This window comes from Heteronotia binoei, chromosome 1, assembly GCF_032191835.1.
Source record: "Heteronotia binoei isolate CCM8104 ecotype False Entrance Well chromosome 1, APGP_CSIRO_Hbin_v1, whole genome shotgun sequence".
Lineage (NCBI taxonomy): Eukaryota > Metazoa > Chordata > Lepidosauria > Squamata > Gekkonidae > Heteronotia > Heteronotia binoei.
In genome coordinates, this window is record NC_083223.1 from 116,214,692 (window position 1) to 116,231,989 (window position 17,298).

The 17,298-nt window shown below is 44.0% G+C and overlaps 1 protein-coding gene across 2 annotated transcripts in view; it reads right to left on the reverse strand.

Annotated features, from left to right (window-relative positions):
• ARHGAP18 (Rho GTPase activating protein 18) overlaps window positions 1-17,298 on the reverse strand; it is a 139,620-nt gene that overhangs the window by 96,994 nt on the left and 25,328 nt on the right. The window contains exon 1 of one of the 2 annotated variants that reach the window (XM_060239217.1): window positions 2,309-2,539. The exons of the other annotated variant lie outside the window; for it this stretch is intronic. Coding sequence (XP_060095200.1) covers window positions 2,309-2,427 — 119 coding nt within the window. The 5' untranslated portion in view covers window positions 2,428-2,539. Of the gene's footprint in view, window positions 1-2,308; window positions 2,540-17,298 lie in introns of those variants that run through there. 2 annotated transcript variants of the gene reach the window in all.

Consider the following 17,298-nt stretch of genomic DNA (forward strand, 5'->3'; position numbering starts at 1 on the left):
AAATTTTTTGTTCTGAGTGCACGCGTTCCACAGTTCTTCCATGCATTAGGCCTACTGCCAGTCTCAGAAACAACACCAGGATTCTGAATGGGGAAGTGTCTGATGATACTGCCTCTAAGAGTACCTTTTTCCATAGTATGGGCTGCTTCCCTATTTCTGTTCAGGAGCAATGTAAGAAGGCTTGTGATCAACTGTGTGGGGGGGGGGTGTCAGAATGACAGATCCAGAATCACTAAGGCCGCCACTATGCACAAGGAAAAGATCCATGAGGAAGGGATGAAAAGCAAGACAGCAATCTGCATTCATGTCCATCATGGATGAACCTCAGTTTATTGTGAAGCGTTGAGTGCAGGCTTATGTTTTGTAAATATATACTGTTTAATCCATAGTTTTAAATAAATCATGATTTATCATGCCATCAGAATGCAGCCACTGAGACTTGCAAGTAAGTGTGTTTTAGAACTGCATTCCAGGGACATTTGAAAATATTCAAATATGCTCTTGCACTCTGATGTACGTTTAACTATAGAATGCAGGAATCCCAACGTAAGCTTCAAATGGCAGTACTTGTTTAACAAAGCCTTTTCCCTAATATATATTCCAAAGACACACTAACTAGAACATTACCTCTTTCGAAAGGGAGAGGAACTCCAATAAGATCTTTGGACAATATATCAGAACAATATATCAGAAGCAAAACATAGTTAAGACCAAAGTCTATGAAGTACAAGCATGATCTACTGACCCAGGAAACTGAAGAACATTTGATTGCCAGTCAAACACTATGTACCACAGTCTCTGAAAGAGCAATGGTAATGAACATGTTGGTATTTTGCCTTTCTTTGCCTACAGTATCAGGGACATAATAATCAGATACAGAATGTTGAAAACAAGCTACATAAAGCTTTACTCTCATAGTGACTTGGTGGATGGATTTTGGTTCAAATTCAGGGTCTAAATGACTGGGTGGCAGAACAGGAAGGAGAAACCCATTGTGCCACTGCTGACTAGAATGAAGGGTTTACACAAGTCACACTGGGGAATTAAAACTCCCCAAAATGCCAAAAAATCTGCAGCTTTCAGAAAACAATGCCCACTGAGCTCTCAAATGCCACTTTGGATGTTGCTAGGCAATTTCAGCAGTATTTTTATAACTTCCAAGTCTTGGATTCACTTAAGCAAAGCCATGGGGGAAGAAGCGTAGGGTCCAAGGAGAACTTACCGGGGTCAGGCCACCCACATCATCAAAGACTCACACCCACACCACTCTGCTTGGTGTCAGCAGCCAACATGAAACTGAGCACAACCCAGTAGCCAACATGTGTTACACACATAACTAAGAACTATAAATCTCAGGTATGCATCTTGACTCTAACTAGCCCCTCCTGGCAACTGGCCCCCTCTCTACCTATATGGAAGGCTTGAGGAAAACTGTTTCAATGCTTTATACTTAGAATTAAACTCTGTTGGTTTTAAAGGTGCCACTGGACCAAAACTTTGTTGCTTCAGATCAACAAGGCTACCCACCAGGAACTATCAATGGGTGGTGAATGTGTGCCTACTATCTTGAAGGCAATTGTTGCATTCCACTTGTCAATTTCAAACCCAAGCAAAGGGGCCTGCAGAGGCCAAGGGTCACACACTTATGTTCATTCATTCTCATTCTTAAAGCAATCTTTCAGCTCTGGCTCCCAAGTAGCATGCAATCAATATTTTCACACACACCTCAGAGGCAGTAAAAGTCAAGTACTGAGGTCATTATTGAAAAATAACACTTGGGGAAGGAAAACCAAAGTTCACATACCAGGAAATATTACTAGTGCTCCTATGGAAGAGAGACTCTTTACTTATGTTAACAAGAAGGTGTAAAAGTCTGTCAAACATCAGCCATTCTGTCCTTACAATAAAAAATTCTTTAAGAACATGCTCTGCGCTGGAAAACAGAAAATCATATGTTTTATAATGAACGCACAGTTGCTGTCTTCCCTGCACGCCGTAGCTGAGCGTTTATCTGCAGTATGCTATTAAATGCTGCATCTCGGCGATTTGCATTCCCACTGTACACCTGCTGAGAGCCGCACCGCACCTCATTGCTGATGGCATTTCCTGACATTTAAACTTTGATCATATGATTCCGCAGCTCTCACGGCGGCCAACCTTTTGTCGCAAGCTCCAGCCACCGTGCCTGCGTCAACAAGCAGCGCGGATCGAAGGCGCCCCTTTCCTCCGGCTGGACCGCCGTCACCGATGCCGGTACCGGTGTTTGCATGTGGGAGGCAAATACCAACGCTTTCGACGGAGTTCTTACCTCACGGGGGACGTTTCCGCCCCCTCTTTGGCATGACTTGCTGGCCCGGGCTCGGCATCGCTGGTGCTGGGGTGATACGCCGTTAATACAACTCCCTGGGAACCAGACCACCGGCTCATGATGGGAGGGCGGGCATACTTGGTTTTGGAGCTCGGAAACAAAACGAGGCCAATGCCTCGCCTGGCAACTTGGCGAGTTGGGATCCAGCGACTCCTCCCCTTTGATGAGATTGAGGCAGAGAACGAGGGGAGGAGTTCGGCGCAATCCTGCTTCCTGTCTTCTGCCAGTTAGACTCTATGACTCATGACAGTATTGTTTACTGGGACCCTTATGGCGGACCATTTGTTAAGCATTTGAGGGGGCTGGCGCATTCCAGTCATCATCAGCAGTAGAGAATTTTCGCTCCATCCTAACTCTGGCCAGGATGCAAGGAAAATAATTTACTTGCTTCTACCGTTTCTCCCCCACCCCGCCCCCTAGCACAGCTGATCACTTTTGCTGTGTTAACATATCTGCAATTACACTGTTTCTGCAGCCCTGGTTAAACACGGCTTCCTCAAAGCCAAAGAGCCAACAGTGAAACAGGAAAAAAAGCTGCAGAGATTGAATAGAGAAGAGGGGGTGGGAATCTCTGGACACAAATATACCCTGTGCTTACATACACACTTGCGCAGCTACTCGTCTTTTTTTTTTTGGGGGGGGGGGGGAGTTGCAGGTGGAAGGATTGCAACCCTAAATTAAATGCATTTCACATCTTACATCAAAAGTGCCTCCTATCAACGTTTATGTTGGAGGTAACCCTTGTGTGTGCTTCCTTTGCGAGTAACTCTGTGTTCTCAACTACCAGAGTACAATTAATTTTCATAACTTCAGTTTTGTTTTGTTTTTTGAAAAACATTGAAAGAATGTATTGTGATGCATTCAGTCAAGCAGACAAAAAGCATTGCAGGTTTTCGTACTGATCTTCAAACCAAACTGTTCTTTATGCCAGTCTGGTATAGTGAATCAAGTGATGGAATGAGGAATAACAGTGGATTCAAAACCCCACCTGGCTAGTCATTCTCAGCCTAATAGTGCAATCCTAAAACTTTACCAGAACATAAGCTCCACTGAACAGGCCAAAGTAGGATTCTGTTAAGAATTGCTCTTTAACCTACTTTATGGAGGGTAGAGAGAAAAGGGGGAAAAGAGGGGTGTTTTTTTTCTTCCCCAGTTTTCTCCCCACTAGGGATTCAAAAGTTACAATTTATTTATGTTATTTATAATCTGACTTTGTCACTGGGAGACCTTGAATAAAGGAACAAATATACAATATGGCTCCAACATCTTGGACACTACCACTGGCTATTTGGAGAGGCAATGGGTAAATGTAGCAATTACATATGTGTATTTTTTGTTCAAACAGCTGCACAGTCTTACTAGAAGGCTTATCATCTGGTTAAACAAGTTCTGTCCTCTGACTCTGATTGCAAACCATCTCCATTAAAATCAATAGGAACTTGGTAATTGGCTTTTAGTGGGATGCATCTTGCATCACCTGTTCTTATTTGATCGACGTGTTGTGTCTTGCATTTAGGTCCCTGAATTTACAACAGCGCAACTAGGTGCGCTAAGGTGACTAGCAGGAAGCCGCGGGTCACCTGACTGTAAGGGACGAAGGCAATCCGCCCACGATGATCAGTGGCGGGAAGTTTAACCAGTCAGGATTGGACCTGACCAGAATGTGGGTTGTTCCAGGGAATGTATATAAGAGGGACTCCGGCCCCGCCATGTTGTCTTTGTAATGTACTCACCAATAAAGCATGTTGCCTTATAAATGTCTCTGAACTCAGTACATTACACTGACAATGAAGGTAGGATACTAGCCAGGTCCGCCCAGCAAAGCCCCCACCATCAGGGAACTGCTGACCTGGCCGGAGACAAAGAAGAAGGAATGCAATTCCAAGGGGCAGAAGTACACACCACCACCATGGCAACCCCGAGCTTGATGGCTGGCTACATGGCAGAGTTCGACCCCACCAAACCTGAGAGGTGGGAGACTTATGCGGAGTGCATCGACTGCTACCTACGGGTGAACGAGATTACAGACAACAGCAGGAAGCAAGACGTGTTCCTGAGTGTCTGCGGGGATGCTACATTCAAGATCGCCAAGGGTCTCGCTGCCCCCGCGAAAGTCATAGCAAAGACTTACGAGGAGGTAGTCAAACTACTGACAGGGGATTTCTCACCCCAGCCATCCATCATCACCCACCGGTTCCTATTTCACAAGAGAGATCAGGGAGCAGGAGCGACAGCTGCCATCTACCTGGCTGCTCTCCGCCAAATTGCTGGAAACTGCAGCTTTGACAAGCTGGAGGAAGCCCTGTGAGATCAATTTGTCTGGGGTCTCCAGGACAAAAGGCTGCAGCAAAAGCTTTTCGCAAAGGAAACGCTTACCCTACAGCTCGCCTTCAAAGAAGCCACCACCTTTGAGAGAGCCACCAAGGCTCACTCCAGCAACCGGATGGAGGCTGTCCACCACAAGGAGAGGGCGCTGGATGAATACAAGGAAGAAGAAGCACACCAACTCCGCCGCCAACTACACAACGGGCCAAAACCATCCAACCAACCACGTGCAACAGAGAAGCCAGCCAGCTCAAAGTGCGCCAGCTGTGGAGATCCACACGAGCGCCACGACTGCCCCTACTGCCACACCGATTGCAGGATCTGCAAGAAGTTGGGCCACATCGTGCATGCTTGCAGGGCCAAGGCCAACCAGAGGCAGCAGTCCATGTACCACAATTCAACCGATGCTCACATGACCACCTCAACCAGCATCCAGGTAATGAATTTGCCCCTGGACGCTTCCGATAAGGTCAAGGTGTCAGTCCAGATTGAGGGTGCCCCCTCCATAATGGAGCTGGACTCGGGGTCCTCCATCTCCATAATCTCGGAGGAGTCCCTGAGCCTGCTGATTTCATATTGCAGGGCTTTCAGAAGAACTCTGTACAGGTTTTGGGGTGGGCCAGTGTGAGGGTAGAGTTTAAGAACTTCAAGGGTGTGCTGGACATACTCATGGTCAAGTGCCAGCTCACCACTTTACTGGGCCTGGCCTGGTTCAGACCACTGGACATACAAATAGGGTAAATCAGATACAAATGCACAATTTTGAAAATGTGTGCCAGGAATTCCAGGACGTGTTCGATGGGACCCTGGGGAGCTACAAGGGGCTACCCATCACCTTACAGCTCGACCCCCACGTGCGGCCCATACGGCTGAAGGCCAGGCAAGTTCCGTTTGCTTTAAAACCAAAAATCGAAGTGGAGCTGGACTGCCTCGTGGCCCAGGGAGTACTAGAGCCTGTCTCCTATGCTACATGGGAGACCCCCATAGTCACTCCAGTGAGGCCTAATGGGGACATGCTCATATGTGCAAACTACAAGTGCACGATTAATAAAGCACTCCAGGACCATTTGTATCCCATACCAGTGGTCAGTCACGTCCTTGCAACCTTGACCGGCTCTAAAATTTTCAGGAAGCTGGATTTGGCCCAAGCCTACCAACAGCTCCCAGTGGACACAGAGACTGCCAAGGCAAAGACAATAGTGATGCACAGGGGGGCTTTCAAGGTGTGGCGGTTGCAATTTGGGGTTAGCGTGGCTCCGGGGATTTTTCAGAGCATAATGGACTCTCTCCTCAAAGGAATTCCCAGAGTACAACCTTTTTTCAATGACATTCAGAGCGTCGCCCCTGACACCGAAGAGTTCAGCAGCCGTCTGCGTGAGGTACTCCGCAGACTGCGGGACTTAAGGTGAAGTGGGAGAAGTGCTCGCTTGGGGTGCCGAGGGTGGAGTTCCTGGGGTTTACAGTGGACGCCACAGGAATCCACCTGACAGCCGACAAGACCAGGGTGATAGTCCACACCCTGCCCCCCACCTGCAAGGCGAAACTTCAAAGTTTTTGGGGGCTCCTGAATTTCTGTCATTTCTTCTTGCCCCACAGAACCACCCTCGCTGAACCCCTACATAGGCTCCTCAATAAACACACCCCATGGGTCTTGGGGGGAAAGCAGGCCGCCGCCTTCCATGCAGTCAAGGAAATCTTGGTTTCCAATGAGGTGCTGCACCATTTTGACAAGTCCCTTCTGGTGATTCTAGCCTGTGACACTTCCCTGTATAGGGTGGGGGCCATCCTGGGTCACCAACTCCCAGATGGGAGGGAGATCCCTGTGACATATTACTCTCGGACCCTGACCCCGGCAGAGTGTAACTATACCCAAATCGACAAAGAGGCATTGGCAATCGTGGTGGGTGTGTACAAATTCAATGACTACCTGTATGGCAGGCGCTTTACGATTGCCACAAGCCGCTGCTGGACCTCCTTGCCCTGGACCGCCATACACCGCAAATCCTGTCACAGCATGTCCTGCGGTGGAACCAGTTCCTCAATTCGTACACTTATAAGCTCGTTTACTGCCCGGTAAAGCAATGGGACACGCAGATGCCCTCAGCTGCCTTCCGCTGCCATCAATGGACCCCGACCTAGCCCCTGCCCACCACGTGATGCTAATGGAGACTCTCCCGGAGAGGCCCCTTCATGCCGCTGAGGTAGCTTGGTCCACGGGCAGAGACCACATCCTCGCATGCATTTTGGACTGGGTGGGGACGGGTTGACCCACAGGCAAATTGGATGCTGATTTCAGGCCCTTTGCATCCCATTGGGATGAATTCTCCATTCACAAAGGGTGCATCCTCTGGGGTAGAAGGGTGGTGGTTCCCCCCACTCTGGAAGCAAGTGCTTGAAGGCTTGCATGAGACACCCAGGGATAGTGCGAATGATAGCCCTAGCACGTAGTTATGTATGGTGGCCGGGGATGGATGAAGAGATAGAGGGGTGGGTTAGAAGGTGCCAGCCCTGCCAAGAGTCCCAGCCAGATCCGCCCAGCGCCCCCGTCCACCGCTGGGAGTTCAATTGCGTGCCGTGGTCCCGGCTACATCTTGACTTCATGGGGCCATACCAGGGCCAAATATTCTTCATCCTGGTGGACACCTACATGAAGTGGCTGGAGGTGATTCCTGTAGCTTCAACCTCCACCACGGTCGCAGCCAAAGCCCTACGAAGGGTCTTCTGCACCCATGGGATCCCCGAGACCATAGTCACGGACAACGGTACCACTTTCACCTCCTGGGACTTTCAGGAGTTCCTGAATAGTTACCTCATCTGACACATACAGTCAGCTTCCTTTCATCAAGCCACTAATGGCCAAGTGGGGCGCACCACCAAGGAGGCCCTGGGTCGCATAGTACAGGGGGATTGGGATCACCGCCTCGTAGCCTTCCTTTACGGGAACTGGATCACCTCTAATCCAGTCACTGGCCTAAGCCCTGCAGAGCTGCTTATGGGAATGAAGTTAACCACTAGGCTAGATAGGTTGCATCCTGACCAGGTCCCAGACCTCCGTAGCTCGCCTGAGACAAGAAAGGCCACTAGGGGGTTCTTTCCAGTTGCCCAGATGGAACCTAGGAAGTTGAGCAGGGAATGAAGGCCACCTGCTTATTTGAAAGACTATGTTTCTTGAACTAGGAGGAGAGGAGTGTTGTGTCTTGCATTTAGGTCCCTGAATTTACAACAGCGCAACTAGGTGCGCTAAGGTGACTAGCAGGAAGCCGCTGGTCACCTGACTGTAAGGGATGAAGGCAATCCGCCCATGACTATCAGTGGTGGGAAGTTTAACGGGTCAGGATTGGACCTAACCAGGATGTGGGTTGTTCCGGGGAATGTATATAAGAGGGACTCCGGCCCCACCATGTTGTCTTTGTGATGTACTCGCCAATAAAGCATGTTACCTTATAAACATCTCCAAACTCAGTACATTACAGCATGGAAACAATTTCCGCCAATATCAGCTGGATCACTTGCAAAGTTTGGCACACCAATGCTCATTGAAACCAACAGGCTTCAACACAGCTAAATCTGCATAGGATCAGCAGAAACCTATAGATAGCAGGAAAACAGCAACATAAAACTAATGTCAGATGTTGCTGGAAGGAAGGCCTTATCACTGATCCAGGTTAATTCTGGCCACATCATTTACTTTACTTTCTTAGAAGTAGGTATGTAGTATACCAGTCATACCAACCTGTTTCCTAGAAATACAAACTCACTCAAACCACAGATTCACTTCCACTATCAAGATAATATATGCATAGTGAGAAAAAACCATTAGGAAGGGAATAATGGGCAAGCAATCTAAATATTTATTTTGCAGGATGTGTATGTAAATTGTTATCAATTTATTTGAAAAGTTAGTTCTGTTTACAAATGCAGGTGCTAATGCCCTGCAGAATAGTAGAGCCCCCACCCCCACTCCCATATTAATTCACATATTGAAAAAATTATGGAGCATTTGGCCTTGGTGACTTCTACATGCTTATTCTGACTTGCCCTCTACCAGCTTCCATTACACATCTATGATATGTCTGTCAGGCACCCATCCCTTCAATTTAGAACAGCTCTTACTGTTGTGCAGCTTAATCATATGAATAAATGTTTGTTCTAAAGTAAATTCTAGTGCATTCAGTGGAGTTTCTTCTTGGTTGGCTAGCTGGCTGGTTGGCTGCTTGCCTGTCTGCCTGCTTGCCTGTATGTATGTAGAAGACTGGTTGAAACGGAACCACTTTTTGGATACCAGCATGTTATTTGTATATGTATTAAGTGTTGTCAAGTCACTTAGGACTTATGGTGACCCTATAAATTAGTGACCTCTAAAATAGTACATTTATAGGGTCACCATAACACCCTTGCTTTGGTCTTGCAAACTGAGTGGCTTCTTTGATTGAGTCAATCCCTCTCATGGTGGCGTTTTCCTATTTTCCTGGTCTTCAACTTTTCCTGGCATTATTGTCTTTTTCAGTGAGTCTTGTCATCTCATAATGTGACCAAACATTTTTTACTATGTCAAAAAAGTATTTAGAAAACTCTGTCATGGATAAAACTTCTCAAGATGCATGTTAATGTAATCAAACAATTGCAGTAAGCACAAATAATGAGATGTTAACAAATCACTATCACATTGACCAAGTACAGAGATGTCGATTTCCTTTATAACTCAGTCTCAGTCCTGGAGAATTTTATTCAAATTCGAAAGGAAAAATAGTTTCAGCTAGAAAAGTATTCCCATTGAACTCCATGAAAATTAAACAGCAGTTAATAACAAATGTCTTAACCTTGACAGCCCAGGCTAGTCCAATCTTTTCAGTTCTTGGAAACTAAGCAAGATCAGCCATGGTTAGTACTTGGATGGGAGACCTTCAAGGAAGTACAGGTTTTGCTATGCAGAGAAGGTAATGACAAGCCACCTCTTTTTGTCTCTTGCCTGGAGAACTCTATGGGATCTCCATAAATTGGCTATGACTTGATGGCTAAATAAATAAATAAGTTAGGTTAAAGAAAATTACAATGAACTGTACCAAATATGTGGTTGCACCCCCTACTTGTCATTTCTATGCCCCTGTACTTGCAGATTCAGTTTGAATGTATCTTGAGACTTTTGACAGAAGCTTGAAACCTATAGTATATGAAGTTTTCTCTAAACAATGGGCAACATGAGGGTATTAATAATACATTTAATACAGGCATTTAATACAGTTTTATACTACCTATAAAACTGTTAGGAGCAAGATATGCTCAAGTAACATGACACCACCTATGGCAGAGAAAATGTTTATATCTGAGTCAACTCAAATTGCAGTTAATACTATTTAATTGGCCTGTCCTCCCAGCTTATGTCATGGCAAGCATTGTTATTGTTGGAAATATGTATCTGTTTTGTATGTCCTTTGCAATGTTCTAAAGTTCCAGTCATTATAGGGTTAACACTGTGCCTGATTCCCTATTGTCTGCATGACCTAGGAAGAAGATACTGACTGCTGTCAATCAAGGTCTAGAAGTGGGAAAACCTGTTTTGTTTGTTTGGTCAGTTAGTCAGGTGACTTCCTTTGTTCAGACAGAGAGGTCAAGAAGAAGGAGGAAGTGGCTTCCATTAAGCAGGTGGTACTCAATGTGTTAGCATGTAGTTCTTAGAGTTTGTTGTTTCATCTCCCAGTATCCTTTCCCTGTAGAAATAAATATGCTTTTGTTTTCATGTTAAATGCCTCTCAATGATTATTTGATGCAATGATCCATCACACTGTTTGAGATAAAGAAATAGAATTTCAAACAGAATTCCCTAACAAAATTGGTAGCAGGAAGCATGGTTTTTGCCATCAAGCTGGTAGTTTATAGCATGGACTGCTTTCTGACTTAGAGCCGGTTTGGTGTAGTGGTTAAGTGTGTGGACTCTTATCTGGGAGAACCGGTTTTGATTCCCCACTCCTCCACTTGCACCTGCTAGCATGGCCTTGGGTCAGCCATAGCTCTGGCAGAAGTTGTCCTTGAAAGGGCAACTGCTGTGAGAGCCCTCTCCAGCCCCACCCACCTCACAGGGTGACTGTTGTGGGGGAGGAAGGTAAAGGAGATTGTGAGCTGCTCTGAGACTCTTCGGAGTGGAGGGCGGGATATAAATCCAATATCTTCTTCTTCTTCTTCTTCTTCTTCTTAAATGAGCTTTGAATTCAGATTGTCTTGATCTGGAAACACTGCTACTTTTGTCTAAAAGCCTCAAATGTGCTAGAAAGAGAATTTTGGAGCTTTTAAACCCTTTTTCTGTGGATTACGTTGGAGACCTTGGAAGAGCCTTGCTGCAACCATGTTCAACATTCAGTTGCCTTTTCTTTCCAGTGAGGAAGGAAGAATCTTTAACCCTGTCCTGCCTGATTGCTGTGAAAAATGTCGAATCCAGAGAGAGGAGCCACTGGATCTTCTGTTTCCACATCTTCAGGAACAACCACTGCAAATCTTGGTTTTGGAACCGTGAGTAACCTACCAGTGATAGGATTTAGTACCCTGAAGTTAACTAAGAATAATTTCTCATTCTGGCTCTTGTTCCTAATGCAAAGACTTGAGACTTATGGAGCTGAAAGAGTTTTGTCTGAAAATCCCCCTGAGAATGAGCAAGAAAAATCAAATTTTAAACGGTTAGATGGTTTTGCAAAAACTCTCATTTTAGAGTCTATTGAGGCATATAAAATTCCTGAATTGCACACTCTTAAAACTGCAAAACAAATGCTTGAATGCCTTAAAGATAAATATAACAAAACTCCCAAAAGCACTATTAATGATTTAAAGGACAAAATATTTGGTTTTCAAGTGCAAGAAGGGGAGAATGTGACTAAACGTCAGAAGGAATTTATGTGCATGCAATCCAGACTTCAGGAGCTGGGTGAACTATTGCAGAAAGAGACTTAATCTCAACTATATTGAAAGCTCTACCCAGTATTTACAAGCTAATTAAGATGATTCCGAGACTGCAAAAAGATTTGAGTCTGTAAGGCCTGTTAAATGCTATCAAGGAGGACTGCTGTCAATCAAGGTCTAGAAGCGAGAAAACCTGTTTTGTTTGTTTGGTCAATTAGTCAGGTGACTTCCTTTGTTCAGGCAGAGAGGTCAAGAAGAAGGAGGAAGTATTTTTATTTTATTTTTTATTTTATTCGATTTATATCCCGCCCTCCCCACCGAGGTGGGCTCAGTAGCTTCCATTAAGCAGGTGGTTCTCAATGTGTTAGCATGTAGTTCTTAGAGTTTGTTGTTTTATCTCCCAGTACCCTTTCCTTGTAGAAATAAATATGTTTTTGCTCTTTCATGTTAAATGCCTCTCAATGATTATTTGATCCAGTGATCCATCGCACTGTTTGAGATAAAGAAATAGAATTTAAAACAGAATTCCCTAACAGTTATTTGCTATAATGCACTCTTCATTGTTAAGAATGTGTATTACAGAAGACTATGGTGAATCTTTTGGTTTAATTGAGGGCATACCTGTGTAAATATTCCCTAGAAAATAAGGTGTGTGTCTTAATGGAGAAATATTTTGTAGCAGCTTTTCACTTAATGTTTAAAACAATTTTGAACTCTGGGAATACTGAGATCTTCAACATATTAAACCCTTCTGTGGAATCCTGAGATCTTCAATATATTAAACCCTTCTGTGTGACTACCTACTGAAGGCTCTCGTATCCTGCAAGGTATATATAAAAATTAATGGCATGGGCACACAGTTTACAGTACTGTGAATGTATATATTTTACAAAGTAAAAACATACAAACACTATAAACCAACCCAAAATGTTATCATGAATAGCTGAAAACAGCAAGAGTTTATTTTATTCTATAATCAAGACTCAAGTACAGTTTAGGTACTGTAAAATAAGAGTACAAACTTTTAAAATATTTTTAAGAACTCTAGAACAGCTCAGGATGAAAAAAAAAATCAAAGCTACATTGTCAAAGGAACATGCAGATGCAGCCTGTTCCCAATGAGCTGCTACTAAAGACTGCAGAAAGAGACACTAGTGAAAGCAGGAAAGGAGAAGGCCAGTCACCTGAGAACTCTACATCAAAGTGTGGGGAGCGGAATGCAGAAGGAGGATTACAATGACATCAGAATACAATAAGTTAGTTTTCTCAGTTGCAGATTTACAAATGATCTCATGCTGACAAATGCCAAGGGAAAGTAAATGAAAACATGGAAGAAATAAATTAATTGATTTTATATTTTTAAAAAGTTTTTAACTATACCTTATGAAAAGGTAAACAGAAAAGAGGAGCAAGGCTGTGGTCGAACCGACCAGAAGTCTAAAAACAGAACTGAAGCCAGGCGTGTTACATGGCACATTAAATGATACAAAATTACACAATAAGATCCAACCCACAGCAAATTATACAAAGTAGTACAGACCATAGTCCTTGATAATTTATTCAGCGCTACCCTATTGCATGTGTGGAAACGCTCACTTAAGTAATCCAGTTTTGCATAGTTTGCAGAAAGCAAGGAGAATGGGAGCCTTCCTGACCTCCACAAGCAGGCCATTCTACAAGGTGGGGCCCATCACAGAGAAGGCACATGTATGGGCGCTACACAAATATTTTATGTAGGAGTTAAAAATAAAACAAACATCGGAGTCAATAATTCATGAAGTGCACAAAGTATAAAGCAGGGGTGGGGAACCTTTTCTCTGCCAAGGGCCATATGCATATTTATAACATCATTTGTGGGCCATAAAAAATTATCAACTTAAAAAGCAGTGCTCCGCTGAGGGAGAATGATTCAGGCCAGCAAAATTAATTCAAATAATTGTTTTTCTATTTGAAGTCATGTGGGGAGAGCCTAATCTGGCACACACATGCACACACATGCCGCCCTAGGCAAATGCACAGGTCCAGGGCTTGGAATGCCTCAACAACAGACTACCAGGATTCTGGAATCTGCCTGCCAATTGGGCATGCAGTTGTTGGCAGCCAATAGGGAGCAGGAAGGCAGTTCTAACCCCCCAATGGTTTCGGGAGCAGGAGGAGTTTAAGTGTATATAACCAGGCTGAGGCCTGTATGTGTCAGTGGATTTTAGCTGAAATCACTAATAAACAGAGCTGATCACTATGCCCGGCATCCACCCTCCTATTTAACCCAGTATTTATTAGAAAATGATTCTCTAGCAAGGAAGTAACATTTTTTTAAAAATGTTTGTTTAAAAAATATATGTCCCACCTCTTTAGAAACCTGTTGTCATGTGGTACAGCCTGATCAAACTGGTCCCAACAAAGTGGAGGTCAACAGTGACCCAGAAACTCCTAATGCAGGGTCCCACCTGCAATCTGCCAACGATGGAGGGGAGTTGGGAGGCACTGCCACTTTTGTCAACTAAGGGGCTGCCAGCCAAAGATAGCACCCCAAGGACTCAGGCCCCAAGCTCAGAAGAGATTTATCAGGCTGCTTCCCCCCCCCCCTCCCCGGTCCCTGGAGCCACAGGAACGCCAACAGCAAGAGCAGCGGCAAAAGCTACAGGAGTGGAGGTACAGTGTGCATTTAGCAGCCCTGGGGCTAATAAACCAGGTTGTTCATTCACTCAGCAGCTCAACATGTGTGCCTGCTATAAACAAAGGAGCAGAAGACCAGTTGGGTGTAAAAGCAGCAAGTCATCACATCTCTGACTCAGCCTGCAACCCTCAGACTGGCTCTTGACTCTGGAATCACCTTCTCTGTGCCTATGAACAATGTTAGACTGCTGAACCCTCTTTCTTGGACAACATTCAGAATGGTGCCCTGCTTCTTTGGTAACCAATCTTTGGTTTGCACCTCAACTCTAATTTTGGAACTTGGCTTGGACTGAACCTGGACTGTGACACCTGCTTGAGGTGTCTCATTAAGCAAAACATTATGAAGTCATTAAAACAGCATAAAATCATTATAATTAACAAACCATAAAACCCTAGTCATTAAGAAAGCCATGCCTGAACAGAAAAAAAAGATAAAATGTCTAGCAGCCAAAAATTATCATAACAAAACCATACTCAGTCTAGTGGCAGACAGTAAAACAATTTTAAAAGATGAACCCTTTAGTTAAAAAGGATTGTTTTGGTCTGGCATTTAAAGCAGAATAGGGGAGGCACCTGGTGAGTCTCAGAGATGGCAGTCCCCAATGATTTCAAGAGGCTCAAACTAGAATAAGTATAAATAGGATTGCACTGTAAATTTTCAAAAATAAATGCTTCAAAAGCATAGGTTAGACACAAAGATAAACATACTCTGTTACTTCACTATTTGCAAACATCTCCCCCCCACACACACAGACATTTGCACACTTCTTGGTATATATACTGGAGCATTTGAAGGGCAGTGTTCAAGGCTCAGCTAGCCCAATCTCATCAGATCTCAGGAGCTAAAGCAGGGTCAGCCCTGGTTAGTATCTGAATGGGAGAACCACCAAGGCAGGGTTACTATGCAGAGGCAGTCAATGACAAACCAGCTCTGTTAGTCTTTTTCCCTTGAAAATCCTACAGTCACTCAAAGTCAGCTGAGACTTGATGGCACTTTCCACACACACATTCACAATTAAAGCAAGATTAAGTATGAAGGATCAAAGAGTTACCCACCACTCTTATTTCATCTCTCCTGCCTATCTAGAAAAGTACTAAGATGGACCACACATGCATGGGGCTCCCTTGGTCAGCAGTTTTAATGAAATGGCGCTAGGAAGATTTCACACCTTGAGGCCAACAGTTGTAAAGAACATTATTAAGAGCAAAGTTTCTTTTTTATGGGGTCACACAGAACAGCAGCATAGACAAGAACCATAAACTAACTAATTAAACCTTGAATAAAACTTCTATAAAACCACTCACACAACACTCTTAAAGGTTCCACTGTACTGAAACTTTGTTTTGCTGCTTCAGACCAACACGGCTACCCACCTGAATCTAATTAAACCTCAGTTAATTCAAAAATACAGAATATCAGCATGCTTGTGAAAATATTTGCTTTAACAAAGCTAAATCTGGTACCTCCTGACAGTTAAACAAAGGCATAACTGCAAAGGGGTGGGGAGTACCTATATGAAAACTATGCAATTCTATATATTCTGCAATTTTTCACCTTTTTTAAAAAAAATTGTGGATAAAGACTAGGGGTGAATATAGGCAGGATAGGGTTGCTAGTTCTGGGTTGGGAAACACCTGGAGGTTTTGGAGAAGAAGCCTGAGGAGGATGGGGTTTAGGAAGGTGATACTCTGCCTTCCAAAGAAGCCATTTTTTCTGGGTGACCTGATCTCTATCACCTGGAGATCAGTGGTAATTCCAGGAAATCTCCAGCTACCACCTGGAGGTTGGTAACCCTAAAATTGGTGGGAGGCAAAAGATTTTTTTATAAATGCAGCACTCAGATTAAAGTTCCAATGCAACATTACAAGCCTTGATCTGGATAGTCTAGGCTAGTCAGATCTTGAAAGTTAAGTAGTGTGATCCCTGCTAAGTACTTAGATGAAAGACTACTTCCATGGCAGTCCTGGGTTGCTATGCAGAACCAGGCAACAGCAAATCACCTTCGTTTATCTCTACCCTTGAAAACTCTATAGGATCTCTATAAGTCAGCAGTGACTTGACAGCAAAAAAATCCCTTTGTTATAGAAGTTCTGAAAAATGTGTAATCCATTTATAATTAAAGTTCACTACTCTTATCATTTTTACAGTAGATAACCTACTAGATAACCTCATATACTATAAGATATCGACTTTTGTTTAGGACCATCAGTTGCTGGAAGTTATAACTATTCTGTTTCTACAGAGTCATTACAATTAATCTTGATAATGTAGTCATTTATCTCTTCCTGTCCTAACTAGAGATTCATAGTAAGAACAGACTTCAGTGCAGTGTACATAGTAGCTTGCTTCCTCATCACAGTTAATGCAATATTACAGTGCTTATGAACTTTAAATGTTATTTCTGCTCCCCCCCCCCCCATTTTTGTCCTTGAAATTGTTCTAAATGGGTATGTACGTAGGTGTGGTCTTGAGGATACTTTTGTAACTATTTAAATACAATTAAAGTAGCACCTTAACCACCAGCAAAATTGTCAAGGGTACAAGCAAATAGTTACAAAGTGAGCTTTATTTCATGAAAGTTAGAGGTGCTACTTTTGGTCTTGTTGGTCTTTAAGGTGCTACTGGACTTAAATGTTATTCTGCTATGGACAAGGGTTGCCAAGTCCAATACAAGAAATATCTGGGGACTTTGGGGGGTGGAGCCAGGAGACATTGGGGGTGGAGCCAGGAGAGCCAGGGTGTGACAAGCATAATTGAATGCCAAGGGAGTTCTGGCCATCATGTTTAAAGGGACAGCACACCTTTTTAAATGCCTTCCTTCCATAGGAAATAATGAAGGATAGGGGCACCTTCTTTTGGGGCTCATAGAATTGGACCCCCTGGTCCAATTGTTTTGAAACTTGGGGGGTATTTTGGGGAGAGGCACTAGATGCTATACTGAAAATTTGGTGCCTCTACCTCAAAAAACAGCCCCCCCCAGATTCCTCGATACCCGCAGATCAGTTCCCCATTATTCCCTATGGGAATCGTTCTCCATAGG